Below are 23,333 nucleotides of genomic sequence, written 5' to 3'. Positions count from 1 at the left end.
GCGCGAGCGGAGATCATAAACACGGCAGCCAGGTCCCAGGGACTTGAAACCTAGAAAATCTGGCTCCGGTTAAGTTGCTCGGATAAAGACATCGGCTCCTGAGAGGGAGACAAGACATCCGCGTAGCGCCGCCAAGACCAGGATTCTCACCAGGGTCATGATGTCGTTGGCGAGGTCGCGGGCGAGGTCGTGGGTCATGAAGCACGCCATGCCGGTGAGTGCCAGGCCGGCGTCGTACTGATTTTGACTGCTCAGGTCCTGTGTGACGAGCGAGCGTTACACACGCGCACGTGTTGTCATACACACGCGACTACGCACGCGCAATTGTATCATCATGCGATGTGAACACAATTTAACGAGACCTAAGACAAAAAAGTAACAAACTTGATTTGAAGCTTTCGTGACTGCAGGAATTACTCTGTGGTTCTTTCGGTAAAGTCACGTAGAAAGAAAATAACATAAATAATAGAATATGACGTTTCGATTGCAACAGAAGCAACCGTCATCAGGTGTGAATGCAAGCTCGGAGACAGATACACAGAGAGAGACACACATAGAGACACACAGAGAGAGACAAACACACAGGAGAGACACAGAGAGAGAGAGAGAGAGACACACACAGAGAGACAGAGAGAGAGAGAGAGACAAACACAGACACGGAGAGAAACACATACACAGAGAGAGACAAACACAGAGAGAGACAAACACAGAGAGAGAAAGACAAACACACAGAGGAGAGACACTGGCAGACCAAGGTACTCGCAATCCAAGGTTTTACTGGACTGCTTTTTGTGTTTAGTTTCTTGTCCTTCCCCCCGCACCTCCGATTAGCACGGCTGGCGACGCATGGAGCGGTTGGCTACGTACAGTAGCAGGTGAGGCTCACTGAGCTGTAGAGCTCTTTTTCAGAAGCGACCTGGCTACCACAAATGTAAGCTTAACGAAGTGGCTTATCATGTTCACGTTGTTAAACATACCAAGGCAAAAGTGTTGATCGTATTGAGCGTGGTGAGTGTTGAGTGTGGCGAGTGATGATTGTGTTGAGTGTGGCGACTGATGATTGCATTGAGCGTGGTGAGTGATGATTGTGTTGAGCGTGGTGAGTGATGATTGTGTTGAGCGTGGCGAGTGTTGATTGTGTTGAGCGTGGCGAGTGTTGATTGTGTTGAGCGTGGCGAGTGTTGATTGTGTTGAGCGTGGTGAGTGTTGATTGTGTTGAGCGTGGCGAGCGATGATTGTATTGAGCGTGGCGAGTGATGATTGTGTTGAGCGTGGCGAGTGCTGATTGTGTTGAGCGTGGCGAGTGCTGATTGCATTAAGCGTGGCGAGTGCTGATTGCATTGAGCGTGGCGAGTGTTGATTGTATTGAGCGTGGCGAGCGATGATTGTGTTGAGCGTGGCGAGTGCTGATTGTGTTGAGCGTAGTGAGTGATGATTGTATTGAGCGTGGCGAGCGATGATTGTGTTGAGCGTGGCGAGTGATGATTGTGTTGAGCGTGGCGAGTGTTGATTGTGTTGAGCGTGGTGAGTGTTGATTGTGTTGAGCGTGGCGAGTGTTGATTGTGTTGAGCGTGGCGAGCGATGATTGTATTGAGCGTGGCGAGCGTCACCTTGCGGATCATGTTGGTTGTGAGCATCAGGACATCGGTGCCCTCGTGAAACGACTGCGATGCTGCCATGTATCCAATGCGCTGAGACACGCAAGCAGCAGCAGAGAGAGAGCATGGTGATCACAGCTATGTATAGCTAACGTATACACATTGCGTGCAGACAAAGACAAAGATCCGCCGTGTGGCCTTAATAGGATGCAGGGGCAGATGCTGTGAACGAGCAGCACCAATGAAGGCTGGCATGGCACATGAGGGGGTGGGTGGCCAGCACCATGTCTGGCCGCCTTTGTCTCCCCAATGGCGATGTTTACACATCGCACCAGGGGAGGCCCAGTTCAAATAACCGCCACTGGTGTTGGCCGTGATCTCGGGTCTTGCTCTCCACTCACGCACCCTCGCACACATAGTATCCCCTTAACAGTCTGTACAGACTGTAGGGGCAAGTGCTGTTAGCGAGCACCTATAGAGGCCGGAACGGTACACGAGGGGGTGAGTGGCCAGCACCACGCCCGACCCCCAGTGGCGATGTTTACACACCGCACCAGGTACTCATTTAAGGCTGAGTCGACCTATAGTATATACACACACACACATACACATTCACACATTACACACACAGTATGTACACACTCACACCCAGGCCACAAACATACGCCAAGAGGTCAAGGGGCAGCCCTGCAATTTCCGTGCTCGGGCCACTGCTGCCGGAACACTCGAGGGATGCTCTGGGGGAGTCCCTCTACAGCGGCACTGGCTGGTGCGCAGGCGCTCCCCGCAAAGCCGTGGAAAGCGCTCCGCAAAAACTGTTGCACGTGTAGTGGCATAGCGCTGGCTGCTGGCGAAAAAAAGGAACTGCGGTGTATAGCAGAACTCGCGTCAGCAGGCCACGAGATACACGAGAGGGGGACGTCTCGGGGAAAGGTCTCAGAAGGAGCCCATCGGGAAGCCCCGGGGACCTGCTAGTAGGTTACAGAAGGGGGGCGAGGTGGAGCGAGGCCACGCTGAGAGTATAAGAGAGGCCCTCCCTGTGCGGGACCTCGTGGTTGTTGCTGGGAGTGGGATCCCCGCAAGTCTATCGTCGTCACCTTCTCGTCGTCGTCACCATCTCCCTGTCGTCCTCTTCGTCTTCACCATCCCGGGGCGCTGATAGTCAGACAGCCTACCAACTGTTCTAAGTAGTGCCGCCGACAATAGGACGGTCTTAGTAATAATAATAGTTAAATTTCGATTTAAAGCTTTCGTGACTGCAGGGATTCATCTTCTTGGTTCTTTCGGTAAAGTCACGTAGAAGGGAAGTAATAAAATAATAAAAATAAAACATAATAAAATACAATTCTCACGACGTTTCGACCACAACGCAAGCAGCCGTCCTCAAGTGAAGACGGCTGCTTGCGTTGTGGCCGAAACGTCGTGAGAATTCTTTTACTATGTTTTATTTTAATAAATTTTATTATTTTATTATTTCCCTTCTACGTGACTTTACCGAAAGAACCAAGAAGATGAAGCCTACCAACTGTTATAAGCAGTGCCGCCGACAATAGGACGGTCTTAATACTAATAATAGTGTGCACCCGCGTAGGGTGTTGTGTGTTATCCCGATGGTGCTTGTTAAATAAAGAAATGGCTCCAAGTCTTGCCGTCTCCGCATTGAGTCACTACACATGCATGTGAGATTTTTCCCCATCGCTCACCACGCGCGAATATTTTCACCGCGCCGCAAAAAACGTGCCCGGGTTTTCACAGCGACAGTCTGCGGGTCGCAGGAATCTTGAGAACCGCTTGCTCTGCTGTGCTCAAAATAATGACCACGGTAAATGTGAATGAGCTGTACGCCAAATAATACAGCGAAGAGCTTTACGGGGCCTCCCCTCTGCGAGCCCGTGCGTTGAACTTCTTTCGCGACCGTACGTAGCCAACCGTGCTAATCAGAGGCGCGGGCCGAGCGGGTGACCTCTGGACCACGAGCCCAGTGCACTAACCATTACCCCACGGCAGCGCCACTACAGTGTGTACACACACAAGGAGCTAATGACTGCACGGTAATGATTCAGGGCAGATGCGCCTCCCCTATACCTTAATCTAGATGTGAAGCTTTCGTGACTGCAGGGATCCATGGTTCTTTCGGTAAAGTCACGTGGGTAGAAAACTAAATAGATGAAATCACGACGTTTCGGGCGCAACGCAAGCGCCCGTTCATCAGCTGGGACAGCCACAGCAAGAAACAATTGCCCAAGTGGGCAAGAGGAGGCTGCTTGTGACACCCTTGTCAAGATCCCCTTACCTTGTGCGTGAATTTCGCTGAACTCATGACCTCGATGACGTTGAAGGCTGCCCAGCTGATGTCGTAGCCCTGCATCTGAAGCTGCACGTCATCAACATCACCACCACCACCACCATCATCATTATCAGCATGATCAGGATCAGTAGCGACATCGTTATCAACATTCGCAGCAGGAATAGCAGCAACATCGGTAGCAGCATCGGCGATAGCGTCAGCATCTTGGGCCTCCGAGTAGCGATTGGACATTGACCAGTAATTTGGAGAAATTTTCTCGCGTTGAGAATTGTTTTATTACTGTTACGAACAGCAAGAGAGTTATAGCTGCAATGGCAACACCAGTAGCATCATTAACATCATCATCAGGAGCATGAACATCACCAATATCATCAGCAAGAATCATTACATTAATCAGACCAATGACATCAAGGCATAGACTGTTGGGAGAAATTCTGTGAACGAGCGACAGTGGAAGGCCGGCACATCGCACGAACGGGTTGTGTGGCCAGCATTGTGCCAGGCCGCCTTTGTCTCCCCCAGTACCGATATGTACAAAACACATCAAGTATGTACAGGTAGTCCCCGACTTACGATGGAGATGTGTTACGACGACCCCCATCGTAAGTCGAAAATATCGTAAGTCGAAGATGGCCTATAGCCTACCCAGGAGTCTTAAAGAACGGTGAAAATTTAGCAAAACAGAGCAATTTACAGTACCGTACTGTATAAACTATATACTGTATGTATTTATTGATTACAATACTGTATTGCACGGTAAAATGTAGGAGTAAAAAGGTAAATTCGTAGCCTACCTATATGAACTGCAATTTAATGAAAAGTTTTTTCAGGAAACAATCTGCTATAAAAACTTTGAACATGCATTGAACGTATGTATCTCATCGTGGTAACCTTAAACTGAAATCGCTAAAGCTACGTATCATAGTGTAGTGTATAGTGTAGTGTATAGTGTAGTGTATAGTGTAGTGTAATAGTGTAGTGTAGCGTGTAATAGTGTAGTGTATAGTGTAGTGTAATAATGTAGTGTATAGTGTACTGTATAGTGTAGTGTACACATGCATTGAACGTATCGTAACGTATCATTGTACCGCGCTCACCAAGATTCTGTCCGTCGTCTGCACGCTTGAACGATGTTAGGTTGTTGATGGCAATTTTCTCGTATCGCTATCGCCATCGCAAGATCGAAATATCGTAAGTCGGACCATCGTAACTCGGGGACTACCTGTATTTCGCACCATACATAGCCAACCGTGCTCACTCATCAACCACACCATCGAAGGCTGAGTTGACCTAGGGGAGACCCAAGAACGGTTCAGCCATCATGTGTCACCGATAGGTTACCCATGGCCAGGCATCAAAAACCAATGTCGCTGGGTTTGCAGCACCACGATGTGGTTACTGCTCACTCTCGGAAGGTCATGCTCATCGAGACTGCGCGTACAGTCGGTGTCACCTGTAGCACCCAGGATTTAAAATCGATTCTCCCACCACTCGTGGATTTAAATCGATAGCTAACCATCGAATAAAGAGTCACCGCAACGATAAGTTTCTGTGGCCGTCTGGAACGCTCTTCCTTGCAAGATGACGAAGCCGCTTTTTAATCTCGATTGAACAATAATTTTTGACAAATTATTTTCGTGTTTAGTTTGTTGTCCTTCCCCCGCACCTCCCATTAGCCCAGTTCGCTAGGTATGGTGTGAAAGAAGTTCAACATACATACAGCGGTGAGTGTGTGGAAGTGAGTGTAGTATAGTAATCAGTGTGTCGGAGCGACGATGTAGTAGTGTGTATTGAGTGTGTGGAAGTGTGTGTGTTGAGTGTGTAGTAGTGTGTGTATTGAGTGTGTGGTAGTGAGTGTATTGAGTGTGTGAGTGTAGTGAGTGTATTGAGTGTGTGGTAGTGAGTGTATTGAGTGTGTGTAGTGAGTATATTGAGTGTATTGAGTGTATTGAGTGTAGTGAGTGTATTGAGTGTGTGGTAGTGTGTATTGAGTGTGGGGAGCGGTGGTGTAGTGGTTAGCGCGCTGCGCTACAAACCTCGCGACCCGGGTTCGATTCCCGCTCACGGCCAACACCAGTGACAATTATCTGAACCGGTCCTGGGCCTCCCCTAGGTCGACTCAGCCTCAAATGAGTACCTGGTGCAACGTGTTAACATCGCCACTGGGGAGACAAAGGCGGCCGGGCGTGGTGCTGGCCACCCGCCCCCTCGTGTGCCGTGCCGGCCTTCACAGGATATCTTTGTATTGAGTGTGTGGTAGTGAGTGTGTATTTAGTGTGCGGTAGTGAGTGTGTATAGTGTGTGTGTAGTAAATTGAAAAGAATTTCTTTAGAACCGCCCTTTTGTGCGTAGTTTGTTGCTATCACCCCACACCTCCGATTATCACGGTTGGCTACGTACGGTGCGAAAGGAGATCAACATATTTTTCGATTTAAAGCTTTCGTGACTGCAGGGATTCATCTTCTTGGTTCTTTCGGTAAAGTCACGTAGAAGGGAAGACGGCTGCTTGCGTTGTAGCCGAAACGTCGGGAGAATTATTTTATTTTATTATGTTTTATTTTTATTATTTTATTACTTCCCTTCTACGTGACTTTACCGAAAGAACCAAGAAGATGAGATCAACATACACATGCATGCGTGCGTATCGCGAGTGTGGGAACCGGCTGTAACCATAGCCTCGCGCGAGCTCCTCCACGAATGCCAGCAGGGACTCACGTAGCCGAGCTTGGCCACTGCGTTGGCCTTGACGGCAATGTTCTCCTGCCTCAGCTCCTGCTTGATCTCCTCGATGCACATTGATATGTACTTGGGCTGCAAAGACACAGGACAAACATCCGCCATATAGCCTTAACAGACTTTCGGGGCAAGCTCTGTTAGCGAGAAGTAGCACCTGTGAAGGCCGGCACGGCACACGAGGGGGTGGGTGGGTGGTCGGCGCCACGCCCGACCGCCTTTGTCTCCCCAGCATCGATGATTTTACACACCGCACCAGGGTCTCATTTGAGGCCGAGTCGACCTAGGGGAGGGCCCAGAACCTGGTTCAGATAATCGTCAATGGTGTTGGCCATGAGCGGGAAGTTAACTCGGGTCGCTGGGTTCGTAGCGCAGCGCGCTAACCATTGCACTTGGGCTGCACACACGCGCACGCACGCGCGCACGCACGCACGCACACACGCACGCACACACACGCGCACACACGCACACACGCACGCACGCGCGCACACACACAAGGCAAAAACACAAGCAAGGTGACCCGGTGCTTCAAGAGGTCAGAGCGATGAGCTGTCAACCACCGAGATCCTGGGTTTCGACTCCAAGCAGAGCCTGTGCATACAGTTCACAACGCAAACGCGCATTCGTCTATGACAGGGGTGGGGAATGTCCGGCCCGCGGGCCGTACGAGGCCCGCAAAATCATTTGGTGTGGCCCTGCCAAGGCAACCGCAGGCGGGACTCGAAGTTCAATAAATCTAGGAGCAAACCTGGAAAAGCAGTTGCGTGTAGCAGCAACATTATCAATAGCCAGCTAACATCACCAAGCCTCGCCCAAAGAGAAGCAGTTCCAGCCATCGCATTAGGGGCGAGTTAATTAAATGTTTGACCAAATGTAACGGGCTATTTTTTAAGGTGATTATTTTGTATGGCCCCACGAATGATGTTATAAATATCCAAATGGCCCTTGGCAGAAAAAAGCTTCCCCACCCCTGCTCTATGACAAGGTATTTAAGGGTAAAAAAAAAACTTTGAAGCAATGGCCCTTCTTCATAGCACAAGTGCTTCATAGGCTATGAAAGAAGAACGTCATCCGTTACCTACGTCTCCTTTCAAGGCCACGGCGTTACACGTCGATTTATTTCGTCACCCAGCCCCTCCCCACCCTCCCCTCCCCACCCAGCCCCTCCCTCCCCACCCAGCCCCTCCTTGCACGACGGACAGACACAATAATCCCCTGTGGGCTGGTGTAACCAGGAGGTTCCTACCAGTAAAAACGTTTATTCTTTGGACAAACACGACAAAAGATCACCTATTATAGTCAACAGGGGGCTGTTAGAGCAAGAGCTGTCAGCGAGCACTTACGAAGGCCGGCACGGCGCTCAAGGGGGTGGGGGGAGTGATCGACACAATGCCGCGGCTGCTTTTGTCGTCTCAGCGGTGTTTTCCTGTTAACGCACCGCACCATTTAAGACTGAGTCGACCTAGGCGAGGCAAAGGACCATTTTAACCATTTGCCTCCCCTATATACGTTAGCAGGGGCCGGGAATTGAACTCGAGATGCTGGGTTCGGAGCGTGGCACGCTAACCGCTTAAGGCTTATCGCTCCTCTTCGATCTTTCTCCTTTAGACACGCTGCCTTAACTGCTTTTCACTCTCAAGCACGGGTAATAATTTGCTCGACATTCCATAGATATAATCTGTGAGTTCACGGACAAGAAGATGAATGTGTGAAGGGCCTTGCAGGCTGAGCAGGGTCAAGGGACGAGGAAGACAGTCAATGCGAACGATTCCTTTGAGCATTCTTGGTTCTTTCGGTAAAGTCACGTAGAAGGGAAAGAATAAAATAACAAAACATTATTTAATAAAAACATTCCTCTGAGGTTTTGTCAGCGGCAAGGCGAGACGCATTCTCAAGGGAGCGACAGGCGAGCATCTTTACATCTTTATCCTCGGCCCAGGGAACACGCAACAAGGGTTCTTATCCGGTTACACGCCACCGCCGCCCAATCCCCGTGACCACGCCGACATTAATTTGCAATGAGCCGAATAGTCGGGGAGTGTTGGTGTTTGTCCCTCTGGTAAGTGACTATTGTTTTCGGCCACTCCAGTTTCCCCACCTTGCAAAAACTATGACGGGTGGGGAGAGGAAGGCAAAGATGACAGTGGGCTTGTAACAAATCGACCTCCCATGGGATAGCCATGAATTGACATGATTCAAGGGTTTCGATTTAAAGCTTTCGTGACTGCAGGGATTCATCTTCTTGGTTCTTTCGGTAAAGTCGCGTAGAAGGGAAATAATAAAATAATAAAAAGAAAACATAATAACATTTCGATTTAAAGCTTTCGTGACTGCAGGGATTCATCTTCTTGGGTCTTTCGGTAAAGTCACGTAGAAGGGAAGTAATAAAATAATAAAAATAAAACATAATAATATAATTCTCACGACGTTTCGGCCACAACGCAAGCAGCTGTCCTGAGGTGAAGAAGAGTGATATGCAAATTCCTTCGTCAAGGCGCCCTTCCTCCTCCAACCCAGCTTAAATATACGCGGCCAAGCTTGGTGGTGTTCATTCGGACGCTGTCTTTCCGACAGACCTGTTCTCCACCTGAGGACGGCTGCTCGCGTTGTGGCCGAAACGTCGTGAGAATTATTTTATTATGTTTTATTTTTATTATTTTATTATTTCCATTTACGTGACTTTACCGAAAGAACCAGGAAGATGATTCAAGGGGTTGTGGGTCCATATAAGAATTGGATCATTTCCGCCTCGATTTAACTACCCCAAATGTAGTGTTTCTCATGTCACTCCGCCTCGTTGGTTCAATTTCGTTCACCCCATATTGTTCACAGATATTCTGAATAGTGAATGATCACATACAAGACGAAGCATAGGTAATAAGATTAGATGTCGATGAAATTATGCAGAATTAAATGCCCACAAAACACACTCCAGAGTAGACCCGAGTGAAAATTACATTAGAGACTAGATTCATTGATTAAAGGATATTCTTACGGTCACAAAAAGAAGTATTGAATTGAACGTTAAGAAAATAACGTTAACAATTAATATGTATGAATAGTTTGTTTTTTATACCATGTATAATTCTCTAGCCGTAGCAAGAAAATATACAAAATTTGGAAAGTGTGCAGAAAAGAACGGGGAGAATGAATGATGGTTAGATGTTAACTCCCTTGCCTGGTATGCAAGAGGTCGTGGGTTTGATCCCGACCCTGACAATGCCGGTATATTTGGAGTTTGCATGTTTCTCCCCGTGGGCACGTGGATTTTTCTCCAGGTCCTCTGGTTTTTTCCCTCCCTCGCCCGGTATGCAAGAGGTCGTGGGTTTGATCCCGACCCTGACAATACCTGTATATTTGGAGTTTGCATGTTTCTCCCCGTGATCACGTGGATTTTTCTCCAGGTCCTCCTGGTTTTTCCTCTCCAAATTTAGAATCAACATGCGTTTATAGAGTATTTGGCTGCTAAAAATGTCCACATAAACCATTTTGTTGAACTATCAATTGTGGCCAGGTTAATTCTGAAAAAAAAATCTAATATAGCTTACTGGGCCTTACCTGGTAAAATAAAATTAAGTTCGTGTTTAGTTTTAGTAACGCTTGGGAAAACACTGATAAGAGACAGAAGCACATGTATTAGAAAATATACACAAGTGAGAGCCATGATCACGGTTTCATTGCTTTTATGGCTTTATTTTGGTGTTTTTTGAAAAGTTTTTCGGTTTGGCCATGTTTGTTTGTTGTAGTACAGAGTTAGACTGATGGCCTTAATCTAAGTTGTCTTGTGGTTGTTGTCGTTGTTGTTTGACTTGCATCCCACTGGGATTTTTGCACACAGCGTTGGTGTACGGTGATTTTTCTGCAATATTTTGCTGTATTTTCTTGGATTTTCTGTTTGCACTCAGTCACATAGTCACTTTAAGATGTTTTCTTGTTCATGTTTTAGTTTTTTTGTTTGTTGCAGTTGCACCCGATTCAAGAGCCGAATGGCTCACAGTGCTATACCTAATAAATGAAACTTGAATCGCATGGACCGTTCAGAAATGTAACACAAAACTCATTTCCAATAACACTGCCTTGAAAGAAATATGGATGTATAATAGTCCAAGTGGGTTTGGGCAGGAAACTTCGGCTAGAAAGGATGATCGCTAGTGGTCAAGGCCAATAAAGGAGTGGGAATAAAAAAATAGGTAAACAAAAATATATATAACCGTTTGAATGTCATTCTTTCAGTGAAGGCACTCTATTCATATAAAAACACATTCCTGCGGAGGGAGCTGGTAGGAACGTTGGGTTGCGCGGTCAATGGCCAGGGTTAACGGCGGCGTGGTGTATTCCGCAAATATGGCCGACTGTGAGGGCGGGCACAAGCCGGCGTGAGAAGGTTAAACGTTGAGTTTTATAAGGGCACCACGGGGTGACCAGCCCCTCCCCACCTAGCCTCACCCCTCCCACCCCCCACCCAGCCCCTCCCTACCCTCCCCACCCAGCCCCTCCCCACCCTCCCCACCCAGCCCCTCCCCACCCTCCCCTCTCCACCCAGCCCCACCCCTCCCATTTTTGGATGCACGACGGACGGACACAATAATCCCCTGTGGGCTGGTGGAACCAGGTGGTTCCTACCAGTATTAGATTCAATTGTATCCCCGTAGCATGGCAAGTGGCAAAATTCTGCCCCGGAGTCTGTGGATCAGAGGTCACTTGAGGACATCTCAGATGGCGTTCTAGAGCATCTGCTTCTGCAGGTCTTTCTCTCGCACGAAAAGGGTGCATTGCTCTGCGAGAGATCTGAATGGATTTTTTGTCTCATCACGTGATACCGATAGCACAACTGGGATGAAATTGGAGGGGTGGGGGGGTTTTGCATTAACATGATTTATAAAAGACATATTAGCCCTCCCAGTGCTGACATAAGGTAGGATTGAATCATCCGAGCAGACACGCGGCTACTATTACTCATACAGATTGTAAACCAAACAGCTGAACGAAGGAACGTAATCATTTCGAAGCGCGTCTCTTCAGACAATCCACAATGCCGTTGCAGATTGTGGGCTTTCTTTGACCGCACGTCACCAAGCTGGTTGGTTGAAGACATGGGGGGGGGGGGTGAGAGGAGGTGTTGAGAACAGAAGCATCGCGCAACGACGAATTTCCCTGCATTGCCCCTCCGCCGCCCACAACACAGACACGTGGTCATGTTAACCAGAGCGGATTTGTAAGCTTGAACCGACGGGGGAAAAAAACTAAACCGAAAGTAAGGAGACAGAAATGGCTCTTGGTCTTGAGCACAGCGAAGAGAGAAACGGCAAACCTGTAACCGGACTGCCACTGTCGGGAGCGGTGGTGCAGCGGTTAGCACCAGAGGTCGCAAACGGGTACCCGATACCCGTACCCTACCCGATACCCGGCTACCCGTACCCGGCCGGTACGGGTACGGGTAGCCGTTTGCGACCCTGGTGCGGCCGGGTACGGGGAGGCCGTGAGTCACTGGTGAGTAACCGTTTGTCACTCATTTCGGGTAGGGTACGGGTACGATACGGCTACCCGTACCCGGCCGGGTACAGGTACGGGTACCCGTTTGCGACCCTGGTGCGGCCGGGTACGGGTAAGGAATCAAAACCCGTTTGCGACCTCTGGTTAGCACGCTGCGCCGCGAACCTGGCATGCCCGGGTTCAATTCCTGCTCACGGCCAACACCAGCGACGATTACCTGAACCGGTCCTGGGCCTCCCCTAGGTCGACTCAGCCTCAAATGAGTACCTGGCGCGATGTGTAAACATCGCCACTGGGGGAGACAAAGGCGGCCGGGCGCGATGGCGGCCACCGCCCCCCTCGTGTGCTGTGCCGACCTTCAAAGGTGCTCGCTAATAGCACTTGCCCCCAGTCTGTTAAGGCTACACGGGGGATCTTTGTCTTTATTGCCGCCCCGCAACTGCCCATGTGTTCTCCCCCCCCCCCCCCCCCCCCCCAGGGCAGGTGTCATTTTCCCCACCGCATGAATCTTTAACCACCAGGAGGTTTCAAGTCGGCGGACGACGGAGTCACCTGGCTTCGCTCGCTCACCTCGCTCCCAACTTCTGCAGAATCAGCGCGAATCAGGCTTGTGCACATCCCTCTCTCCCACGCCCGCGGGGAAAAAAAGCTCATTCCACAAATAGCACGCGGGTCGAGATGTTTGACAATAAGCAACAAAAATGTTTGGTTGGGTGCGCCCGCTGTGCACCTACTACGAAATCCGCATTCCCCTGTTTTTTAGCCCTGTGCGGGTACAGTTTAACTTTTAAATTGTATGCGTTTGAGTGACTTGGTGAGCTTTTGTTGTTGTAACGTTCTGAACCCCGTGCCCCATGCTTGACATCTGTGAAAAAAAAGCTTCATAAGCTCATCAGATTCCTCCTGTAGAAACGCATTTTCTGATTCTGTTACATCAACATTCGGATTACTTTCTGTGGCAAGGAAGATGGGTAAGGGTTGCCATGTAAATTTCTATTTAAAGCTTTCGTGACTGCAGGGATTCATCTTCTTGGTTCTTTCGGTAAAGTCACGTAGAAGGGCAATAATAAAATAATAATAAACAAAAATAAAACATAATAAAATAATTCTCACGACGTTTCGGCCACAACGCAAGCAGCCGTCCTCAGGTGAAGACCAGGTCTGTCGGGGAGACAGTGTCTGAACATTCAGACGCTGTCTCCCCGACAGACCTGGTCCGAAACGTCGTGAGAATTATTTTATTATGTTTTTTTTCCCTTCTATGTGACTTTACCGAAAGAACCAAGAAGATTGCCATGTACTACTGCGGGGATTCAGAGGTGACTTGAAGGGGATTTTGAGAAGTAGTTATGTGATATCCGCTGCCACGGACTTTGCAGCGTCTGTTGATGAATTTCATCAGAGACCGGTTCTCTCAATCCATTGCCTAAAGATCCCATCAGAGACCGATTCTGACAATCCATTGCCGAGAGATCCCATCAGAGACCGTCGAAAGATACCAGACGGATTACAGTCAAACAAGGCCGTAATTATATTATATTCAATTATGCTCAAAATGTCCCCCCCAATATAATGCTATCAAAAATATGAAAAAATTGCTATGCTATGTAAATAAAAACAACAATTTTCTCAACCTTGGCCACAATATCTGGACTTGTCTTCATATAACAATGCATAGGTTTCTGTTAATATGATTGTGGTTATGGTTGTACTTTATAAATCCATAATCTCTGCCATTACACACAATAAAACAATAAATGGTAAAAAAATAAAAACAGAGCAATGTAATAGAATACACTATTAGACATTATTGTAAAAAATAAATAGAAAATCCATCCCATGTGTTAGTGAATTTTTTTTATATTTTAGGCAGGAAATTAGTTTTAAAATTTAGATTTTTTTTTTCTGGGGGGGGACCCCCAGACCCCCTGGAAGATTTGGTCCCCCCCCAATATTGACTCCATGGCTACGGCCTTGCAGTCAAATATATTGTCAAGTGAGCCCATCAAAGATCAATCTCTCGGTCTAAGGTCTCGAGACCCCAACAGTGACTGGTCCATCAGTCTTTGGCCATAAAGACCCCGATTATACATCAGAAGTGAAATGGCTGATGTAAGACCTCTTTAGTCATGTGGCAGAGTAGCAATAAAACTATTGAACCCAACCCATGCACAAAAAAGTGAGGTTCAAACAAGAAAAAATCTCACTCCATTTATAATTAACACTGCCAGACAATACAACTAGCGTTACGAGCAGGCTTCGCCCGGGACTTGAATTCACCACGCCCGGCCGCCTTTGTCTCCCCAGTGGCGATGTTCACACACACCACAGCAGTTACTCGTTTGAGGCTGAGTCGACCTAGGGGAGGCCCAGGACCGGTTCAAATAATTGTCACCGGTGGTGGCCGTGAGCGGGAATCGAACTCTGGTCGCCGGGTTCGTAGCGCAGCGCGCTAACTAATGCGTTACGCTTCCACATGCGCGGGTCGCATGACATATTTGACTTCACAGTTCACTTGGCGTGCAAAGAATATCTGCATTATTGAGCCAAAAATAAGTGTATTTTTTATAATGTTTGCATGGTGTACAGTCGGAAAAGTACCCACATGGAAAATTTCCAGTTTGTTGCATGTCGGGAAGTAGTTGTACGCTAAACATTTTGAACAGACACACATAATCACAACTCTGCCTTTTATACATATGGAGATAAAATACAGGAGGCTAACGTTTCGGGCAAGGGCCCTTCTTTAGAGCAGAGTGAGAAGACCTCGGAATTGAATGACTCGCACACGTTTCAATGTAACGTGCACTTTGCAGTGACATTTTAGAACACTGAGAAATGTGAAGCTGATATAGGAACAGCGGTGAATTGACATGCAAGTCGTTTTCCGGTCAGCAATGGGTAACAATCAAAAGCTTTAAAAAAATCACGAAAATAAACGCGTGTACTGACTTCAACCAGACCACTACGTAATCACTTGTGACTGAACGACTGCAGCAATGGGACCACACCTGGGGTCAACTACAATAACAAAATGCCGAGGCAGCATCCTGAGTTAAGGTGACAAATGCCGTCCATCGCGATTGCCAATCATCACCCAAAAATCGCAATAATTTTCAGCGACTCGAAGCTTGAATTCATGGGTAGTGGTGGCACACACATATAATCCATCGCTCGGGAGGGAAGGGTTTGTGAATAATAATTTAAATTCATAACTGACCAAACAGTTCTAGATTTGAAGCTTTCGTGACTGCAAAGATTCATATTCTTAGGTTTTTTTGGTAAAGTCACGTAGGTAAAAAAATTAAATTCATCTCACTTGATACAGCTATCGTGCTGTGACGGTTCCACCTGAAGACGGAAGCTTGTGTTGCCTCCGAAACGTCGTGATTTTTATTTTATTTTTATTTTACTTTTATTAATTTAAAATTTTTACCTACGTGACTTTACCAAAAAAACCTAAGAATATGACCAAACAGTTCTTCGAAAGCTCTCGTACAGAAATGCCCAAGGAGGCGCAAGGAAGCACAGACAAGCAGGAAGGCAGCCACGCAGTGACCTGGAGCCAACAATTTCCCAAGGTCTGTGGTCCTCTATATATGAAGGTGTTATCAGCCAATTAATGAGTTCATAATATACGTTGTTGGGTTAGATTGCGTTATTTATAAATGTGTCGTAACCCTCCTCCACAACCCGACACGGCCAATCAGCAAAAAAAGTGTCACATTGATAAAAGACAAATAGTTCACTACTTTAGCCCACCGGTGCATTGAAGAGTGAAACCACAACATTTACAATTTTTGAGTACGACGTTTCGCTGATAATTGCATCCAGCATCATCGGGCAATTCGCCAGAATGGTGAGGCTCTGCTCTTGCTCCTGGTCTTAAATAGAGCAGCAGCAGCAGGGTGACATCATCATTTAACTCATCAGGTGCAATGATTTGAGACGGAGGGGGGGTATTGTAATTATATACTAGATTGGTAAATTAATGAGTGTTTACATGTGGGAGGAAACCCACGCTTGCGAGGGGGTAACACTCTATAACACACACACGCACGGAGATGTGTGAGGCTTCCAAGCCCATTGGTGGCTGTAGTGTGTCCAGGACATAGCAGTACAACAAGTGGGTTCAAAAACCCATCTGTGCGCATCTTTCTTCCCTCGCATAAAAACTGTTCTTAATTTGCCAAACCCTACAATTCTGGATGCGGGCCCTCAGAGAGTATGTGTTGCATGCATCTTGAGAAAGTGATGATTTTCTGATATAGATTACAACACTATTACTATTGTTACAGATTGAAGATTACCGTTAAATATGTTTACATTAATTGCCATACTGTACTGATTGCAAGGCACTACGGAAAAATCGAGGCAACCTCAAACTTGCGCCCGGTGTAAAAAAATCATACAAAAATGATCTCACACACACACGCGCCAACCAGATTAAAAGACGCACACTCTAAATTTTTGCTGGTAAACTCAAGGAGGTGGGGGGGGGGTAAAAGTGCATCTTACAATCTGGAGCATACGGTATTGTCTGCATCATAATTACTAAATGCATGGCATGCTATGCGTATGTATGTGCGCGCGTATTGCAGAAAAAAAATACCACACGTATTATGCAACTTCAAAGCTTGGTTGAGGGGCCGTTGGGGGATAAGTGTTTGAATGGGGGAGGGTAGGAAAAGTCACATGAGCATTTCCCACGTGTTAAAGCCGCTACTTCCTGCGCCTGCATAACAACCGCATTATCATCGTTCATATATTGATTACGTGAAATGGTACCCACAGCGTTGATGCATAGTCGTGAGAGCCCGGTGGTACAGAAAAGCCTCGTTCTCACAAATAGGATACACATTACAAGTGTAACGAAGCTCAAAATTGTCATCATGAATTGTTTCTATGGATCTTACAAAGCACGATTACAGTTATTGGCCCTTTGTAACTCCACTTGTGCAAGAAGGCTTCACTCCACCGTGGCAGTCGTCTGACAATATTTCACCGCGCTGGTCGGCGCAGGTTGGCGAAGGCGGCGCTCACATAGCCATTGCAGGTATCACTTCGCCACCGACACTGGCAATCTAGCTCAAGTGGCCAGGTTCATGGTGCCAAGCACCGCACAATCACTCCGATTAGCACGGTTGGCTACGTACGTACGGTGCGAAAGAGCTCATACATCTTCTTGGTTCTTTCGGTAAAGTCACGTAGAATGGAAATAATAAAATAATAAAAATAAAACACAATAAAATAATTCTCACGACGTTTCGGCCACAATGCAAGCAGCCGTCCTCAGGTGGAGAGCAGCTCATACACTCAACCTGTCAGAGCGCACTTTCATAATACAACACATTTCAAGCTACAGTTACCCGAATTCATTGTATGCTTTGTGTTCATCTCCAGAAGTGACCCAGAACCAGTTGCGGATCATTTGCATTCTCATGCCAGTGGCCAAATTCAACCATGATATGACCACTGGCGACTTCCCATCCATTGAAACTTTGATCCTTACCCTGTGTATCGACGGCTCAATGTTAATGTGCCATTTTATTTAGGGACTACGAGCGTGTTATCTTGATGTGGCCTGGGACTGTTTTGTTGCTGGTTTTGCTACCGTGCCGAAGCCAGATAAAAATCGGGCTTATATAATTCATGCGTTCATTACTTATTCAGATCGTATTTTGTTTGTACTGTTTGCTGTTGTAACTCCTTTCTCACCCGCTCCACACATTGGAGATTTGTGAAATAGAGCTTCATAGCTCATCGGATTCCTCCTCCAAGTTCAAAAATAAAGATTTTTATTCTGAACTGCACTGAAGGATGAAATAAGTCGACCCCCAAACTGGGACTTAAACGCACACCGTATCGCTTTTTGGGAGTCGGCTACTCTAACCACACTGCCATCAGCCCATGGACTGGTATATTACACGGTTATACAGGCAGTCCTCTACTTACGATGGAGATGCGTTACAACGACCCCATCGTAAGTCTAAAATATCGGAAGTCGAAGATGGCCTAGCCTACCCAGGAGTCTTAAAGAACGGTGATAATTTAGCAAAACAGAGCAATTTACAGTACCGTACTGTATAAACTATATACCGTATGTATTTATTAATTACAATACTGTACTGCACAGTAAAATGTAAAGTAAAAAAAACAAGGTAAATTCTTAGCCTACCTATATGAACTGCAATTTAATAGAAAGTTTTTTCAGGAAACAATCCTATCTGCTATAAAAAAAACTTTTAACATGCATTGAACGTATCGTATCGTGGTAACCCTAAAATTTAATCGCTAAAGCTACGTATCATACATGCATTGAACGTATCGTAATGTATCACATTGTACTCTGCTCACCAAGATTCTGTCCATCGTCTGCACACTTGAACGATGTTAGGTTGTTGATGGCAATTTTGTCGTATCGCTATCGTAAGATCGAAATATCGGAAGTCGGACCCCATCGTAACTCGGGGACTACCTGTATAGGATTACGCTAACATGGCCGTGGCCTTTTTAGTTCAACTTTAAAATGTTTCTCAATGAGTCATCCTTTTTCACAGGGTTCTGCGTAACACCAGAACTGCAGTTGTTCACCCAGGAAAAGTCTTACCAAAGCTACAGACACACCCGGTTGCATCTGAAGGATTGTGTGTTTTGTGTGCGGGAATAGTGGTGTGCGTACAATGGTGGGAAGACTCAAATATCCACCCATATAGATATGTATCCTACTTGCTGTGCTGTCTCAGAAAGTGCTTTCTTCCTCCTTAGCCACCACAAAAATATCTATTTGTCAAGGTCTTAAGATATTGCAATGCTTTGTTTACACTAAAACACGTTCACAAAGTCGAAAAACAATTCCTCGGGTGGGTCTTGTTTGTAACGTTTACGCAATTGCAACGCACACGTTGATAAGTGTCTAGATGTATTCGACCTGATTTTGGCCTATGGTTTTTGAGATCAGACGTTTGTCAAAGAAACTATAAAAACAACACTTGACGTATGGTTTCTGAGAGCTGGGGGGTTGTAAAATCAACACTTAAAACGTGCATGCATACATACTCTTAGTTCTTTCGGTAAAGTCACGTAGAACTAAGAGTATGAATCCTTGCAGTCACGAAAGCTTCAAATCTAGAAGTACATGCATACGCCAAGCTACATGCTTGGAATTATACTGAGAACCAGGATGTGGAACGCGTGGATGGGAGAACGCACCATGGGGTTTGAGATGTCGCACTGACTGATGACAAAAAGTCGGTGGGCTTGCGCAGACAACGCTTGGTGATCAAAACTGTCGACTGAGCGAGCGACAGCCGACCGAGATAAGAGAACCACGAAGACCAAATCTACACAAAGAGATGTGAGCGTTGAAATCGGCTCGTGCACAGGAGTTTAAACATGCTGTGTTTTACATTGCAGGACCATGAGATGGTCTCAACCTTGTGGAGGAACTTCTCATCAAGCAATAGATTGTTCATGGTTCAGAATCAAATTTCATTGCTTATCTTCTTGGTTCTTTCGGTAAAGTCACGTAGAAGGGAAATAATAAAATAATACAAATAAAACATTATTATTTCCCTTCTACGTGACTTTACCGAAAGAACCAAGAAGATGAATCCCTGCAGTCACGAAAGCTTTAAATCGAAATTTATTGCTTATCTTGGAGAAAATCCGATGAGCTATGAAGCTCTTTCACATGCGTTCAGTCGGAGCGGGTCAGAAACGTTACAACAGACAATACAACAACAACGATAGGCGTGCACAGTACAGAAATAGATCAACAAATCACGAAAAAAAATCTATAAATATACAAAAACGCAATTTTATTTTTATTTTACCAGGCAAAGCCCACTGAGCTATTAGTTATTTTTCAGAAGGGACCTGGTCACAAATGATAGCTCAACGAAGTAGCTTATCATGTGGAAATGTATAGCAGCCAAATACAGTACTGTTATTTAAACGATAATTATATTATTGATACTGGCCATGACGTAATCTTTAAAAGGAAAAGCTCTTCCGGTATTGAACACAAATGCTTTAATTACGCAAGAAATGTAACCCTCGTCTAACAATGTATTTGCTCAGGAGGATACTGCCATATGGTGTTATATTTTTAGGTATTGTTGAAGCTGGCACACTTTTAACTTAATAAATTTCATGTTTCTGAAGCATATGCCCTAGCAAACAGTATCGAATGATTTAAAAAGTGTTTTTTAGGTATTATTGCTATGTTACTTTTCATTAAATCTTTATTTAACTTTTCATTTTTTGAGAATAGGTTTTCCCATTTTTTTCTGGCAACAAAACATGTGTTATGATGTTGAAACACCAAACTTAAAACACCAAACTGAAACCTTTTACAAGGAATCATGTCTGCATTAACCGCAATACTTGTGGTCAGATTGCAAACAAAACACGTACTCTGATAATATATGCATTGTCTTTGAAACTGATTGGTCCACACCAGAGAGAGCTTTCTTTTGAGCCTAGTCTCAAACCGGTGTTAGACAAGAGGACGCCAAAAGGCGTACTGCCCAAAAACAACGCATTATCAGAGTAATGAGAGCTCGGGGTGAGCATTTATATCATGGGACCTCTTCCTTTGCCAGTACCAAAATATGTGAATAGGTTTTCCCCTTTTTTCTGGCAACAAAACAGCTGTTAAGATGTTAAAACACCGTACTGAAATCTTTTACAAGGAATCACGTCAAGTTCGGATTTCCAAAAGCACAGAAACCCGCTCTCATCTGCCTCTTTTAACGAGTATATAAGTAAACAACCACACGGTCTTACGGGTTAAACACTCAAATAGTATTTCACTTCAGTTTATAATCCAACGCATTATTAAGATTCTGCATTGTTGCATAAACAGCTTAAGGTATTTGCTTTCAACGAAGACTGACGAGTCAAAGCTATCCAAGTGTATATACTTTAAAGTGCATATTTCTGTCATGTGTTTTCTACCAGAAAATATGTTATAAAAAAATGTCCATTGCTAACGTCTAAAAGTTAAAACGCCTAAAAAAACTATTTAAACACATCAAACGTGGCAGCCCGAAACCTAAAGATCTGACACGTCCCAATTTCCTGAACCTCAAATACTGTACGGAACTTAAAAAATAAATAAATCTCAGTAAACTGGAGTTTACAAAGCCTCACAACGTACAAACACGGGGCATGCGCGCCAATTTTGTTTTACTCTATAAACCACACCAGTTTCTTTCAGAAAGCAAACTTCAAACAAAGTTTTCAAAAGTAGCAAACTAATGACTTCCCCATACACCGACTAGGCCGCGAGTGAAGCGTCGCAGTTTCCTAGTTCGACTGCGGCTCTGGTCCCTCCCAACCCGGCAGGCCACTCCACTAGACCACACATCGATATTGGGACGGGGGGAGGAAAACAATAATCAATTAAACCCTCCCCAGACTCAAGTTACACAATGGCAACATCCTCGCATCGTTCCAGCTTGTAACGCCACCCCAATAAACACATCCGATCTCACAAACCCACACACTTTTAATTCCCACAAAAAAAACTTCCCACGAGCCCGACCAGGCCTCAAGTGAAGCCCCGACCTCGCCTGCCGAGCCCGCCGGCGAACGTGCACCCTAACCCCGCAGCCAACCCCAAGACAACCCTCCCCACCCCGACCACGCAAAAACTCCCCTCTTTCTCTCTACCCACCCGAGTCGTCGCCGCCGTCGCCGTCACAACAGTAGCAGCAGCAAACGACTCACCTCGTCGTCTTTGTGGTTTCGAATGCCTCGCACGAGGTCTTGCAGACTTTTGTCGAACATTCTGTCCAAGCTGCCCTTCACGATCTTCAACGCCATGGTCGGTGCTCGGTGGTGGTGGTGGGTCTCTGGCTGACTGCGTGTGGCCGGACCAGCCACAAGGGGGGCCCACTCTTATTAAGCGATGGGGATGTCTTCACAGATGCTTTCTTTATTCTAACTTGGCTTGTGGCTTTTTTGTGTGCGTCAATGAACTTTTCTACGGAGAAAATAAAGGGCGTCAGGTCGTTTTATCGACTTGGGATGGTGATGGTGACGCGGCGAAACTTGCGCGTTTGTTATTCACGCGCGAGTTAACAGAAGTTAAGGGGGGCAGGCAGGGGAGGTTATCGCTAGTGGTTATAAAGTAAACGGGGGAGTTAAAGAGGTTTGTAATCTTACGGAGGGATGTTGTGTATTGATAGCGAACCCGATGCTTATTGAACCGCCACACGAGCAGCTAAAGAAGGTGCAGTACATCAAGCTGCGTGAATTGTCGACAAAGTAATCGATAGCAAGACTCAATCTGCATTACGAGGCGGAGGGAAAGGGTTGGGGGAGAAGGGCGATGATTCTAAGTGCGCTGACGGGCCGCTTGAGTGTTGCTGTGCCCTTCGTGCAGCGGTGATTAGAAAATGAAACTTTAAGAATGGAATCGACATTAGCTGCGAATTGTTCCAACACAGCGAGTCAAAGAGTGAAAGCACGAAACTCAAAGGCGGTCGGGGCAGGGAACACGAGAAACCCGAGTGTGAATTGAGGAGTGGGCTGACTTCTTCTTATCGACAACTCAGCGGCGAAGATCGAATAAAATCGACGATGTTGAGGAGTGAAGTGACAGCCACGATTGACAAGAGAACGTGGATTTGTCCCACACGGATTAATGCAGCCAGCCGGACCGCATCACCTGCCCCCCCCACCACCCCCCACTGGCTTCCTCCTCCTCCTCCTGCTGCCCTCTCAGCTGGTGCTGCTGCTGATGCTGCTGCCCCCCCCCAGCTGGTGCCTGCTCCTCCTGCTGCTGCCCCCTCAGCTGGTGCTGATGCTGCTGCCCCCCCCAGCTGGTGCCTGCTCCTCCTGCTGCTGCCCCCTCAGCTGGTGCTGATGCTGCTGCCCCCCCCTCAGCTGGTGCCACTCCTGCTCCTGCTGCTGCCCCCTCAGCTGGTGCCACTCCTGATGCTGCTGCTGCCCCCTCAGCTGGTGCCACTCCTCCTGCTGCTGCCCCCCCCCCAGCTGGTGCCTGCTCCTCCTCCTGCTGCTGCCCCCTCAGCTGGTGCCACTCCTGCTGCTGCCCCCTCCCCAGCTGGTGTCACTCCTGCTGCTGCTGCCTCCTCAGCTGGTGCCACTCCTGCTGCTGCCCCCTCCCCAGCTGGTGTCACTCCTGCTGCTGCTGCCTCCTCAGCTGGTGCCACTCCTGCTGCTGCTGCTGC

The 23,333-nt window shown here is 46.8% G+C and overlaps 1 protein-coding gene across 2 annotated transcripts in view; it reads right to left on the bottom strand.

Moving 5' to 3' along the window:
- Window positions 1-22,788, bottom strand: part of LOC133358970 (AP-3 complex subunit delta-1-like) — a 76,629-nt gene extending 53,841 nt beyond the window's left edge. The window contains exons 1-5 of one of the 2 annotated variants that reach the window (XM_061577351.1): window positions 21,868-22,788; window positions 6,622-6,717; window positions 3,892-3,972; window positions 1,611-1,691; window positions 151-258 (exon numbers count right to left, since the gene is read on the bottom strand). In XM_061577351.1, coding sequence (XP_061433335.1) covers window positions 151-258; window positions 1,611-1,691; window positions 3,892-3,972; window positions 6,622-6,717; window positions 21,868-21,963 — 462 coding nt within the window. In that variant the 5' untranslated portion in view covers window positions 21,964-22,788. The remainder of the gene's footprint in view (window positions 1-150; window positions 259-1,610; window positions 1,692-3,891; window positions 3,973-6,621; window positions 6,718-21,867) is intronic. The other variant, XM_061577352.1, reaches the window with a different exon arrangement.
- Window positions 22,789-23,333: the final 545 nt, after the last annotated feature.

The sequence above is a fragment of the Lethenteron reissneri genome, chromosome 64 (genome assembly GCF_015708825.2).
Source record: "Lethenteron reissneri isolate LAM-NWPU_2019-01 chromosome 64, ASM1570882v1, whole genome shotgun sequence".
Taxonomy (NCBI): Eukaryota; Metazoa; Chordata; class Hyperoartia; order Petromyzontiformes; family Petromyzontidae; genus Lethenteron; species Lethenteron reissneri.
Note: the sequence above shows the minus strand (reverse complement) of the source record. Positions and strands in the feature narration are given on the sequence as shown.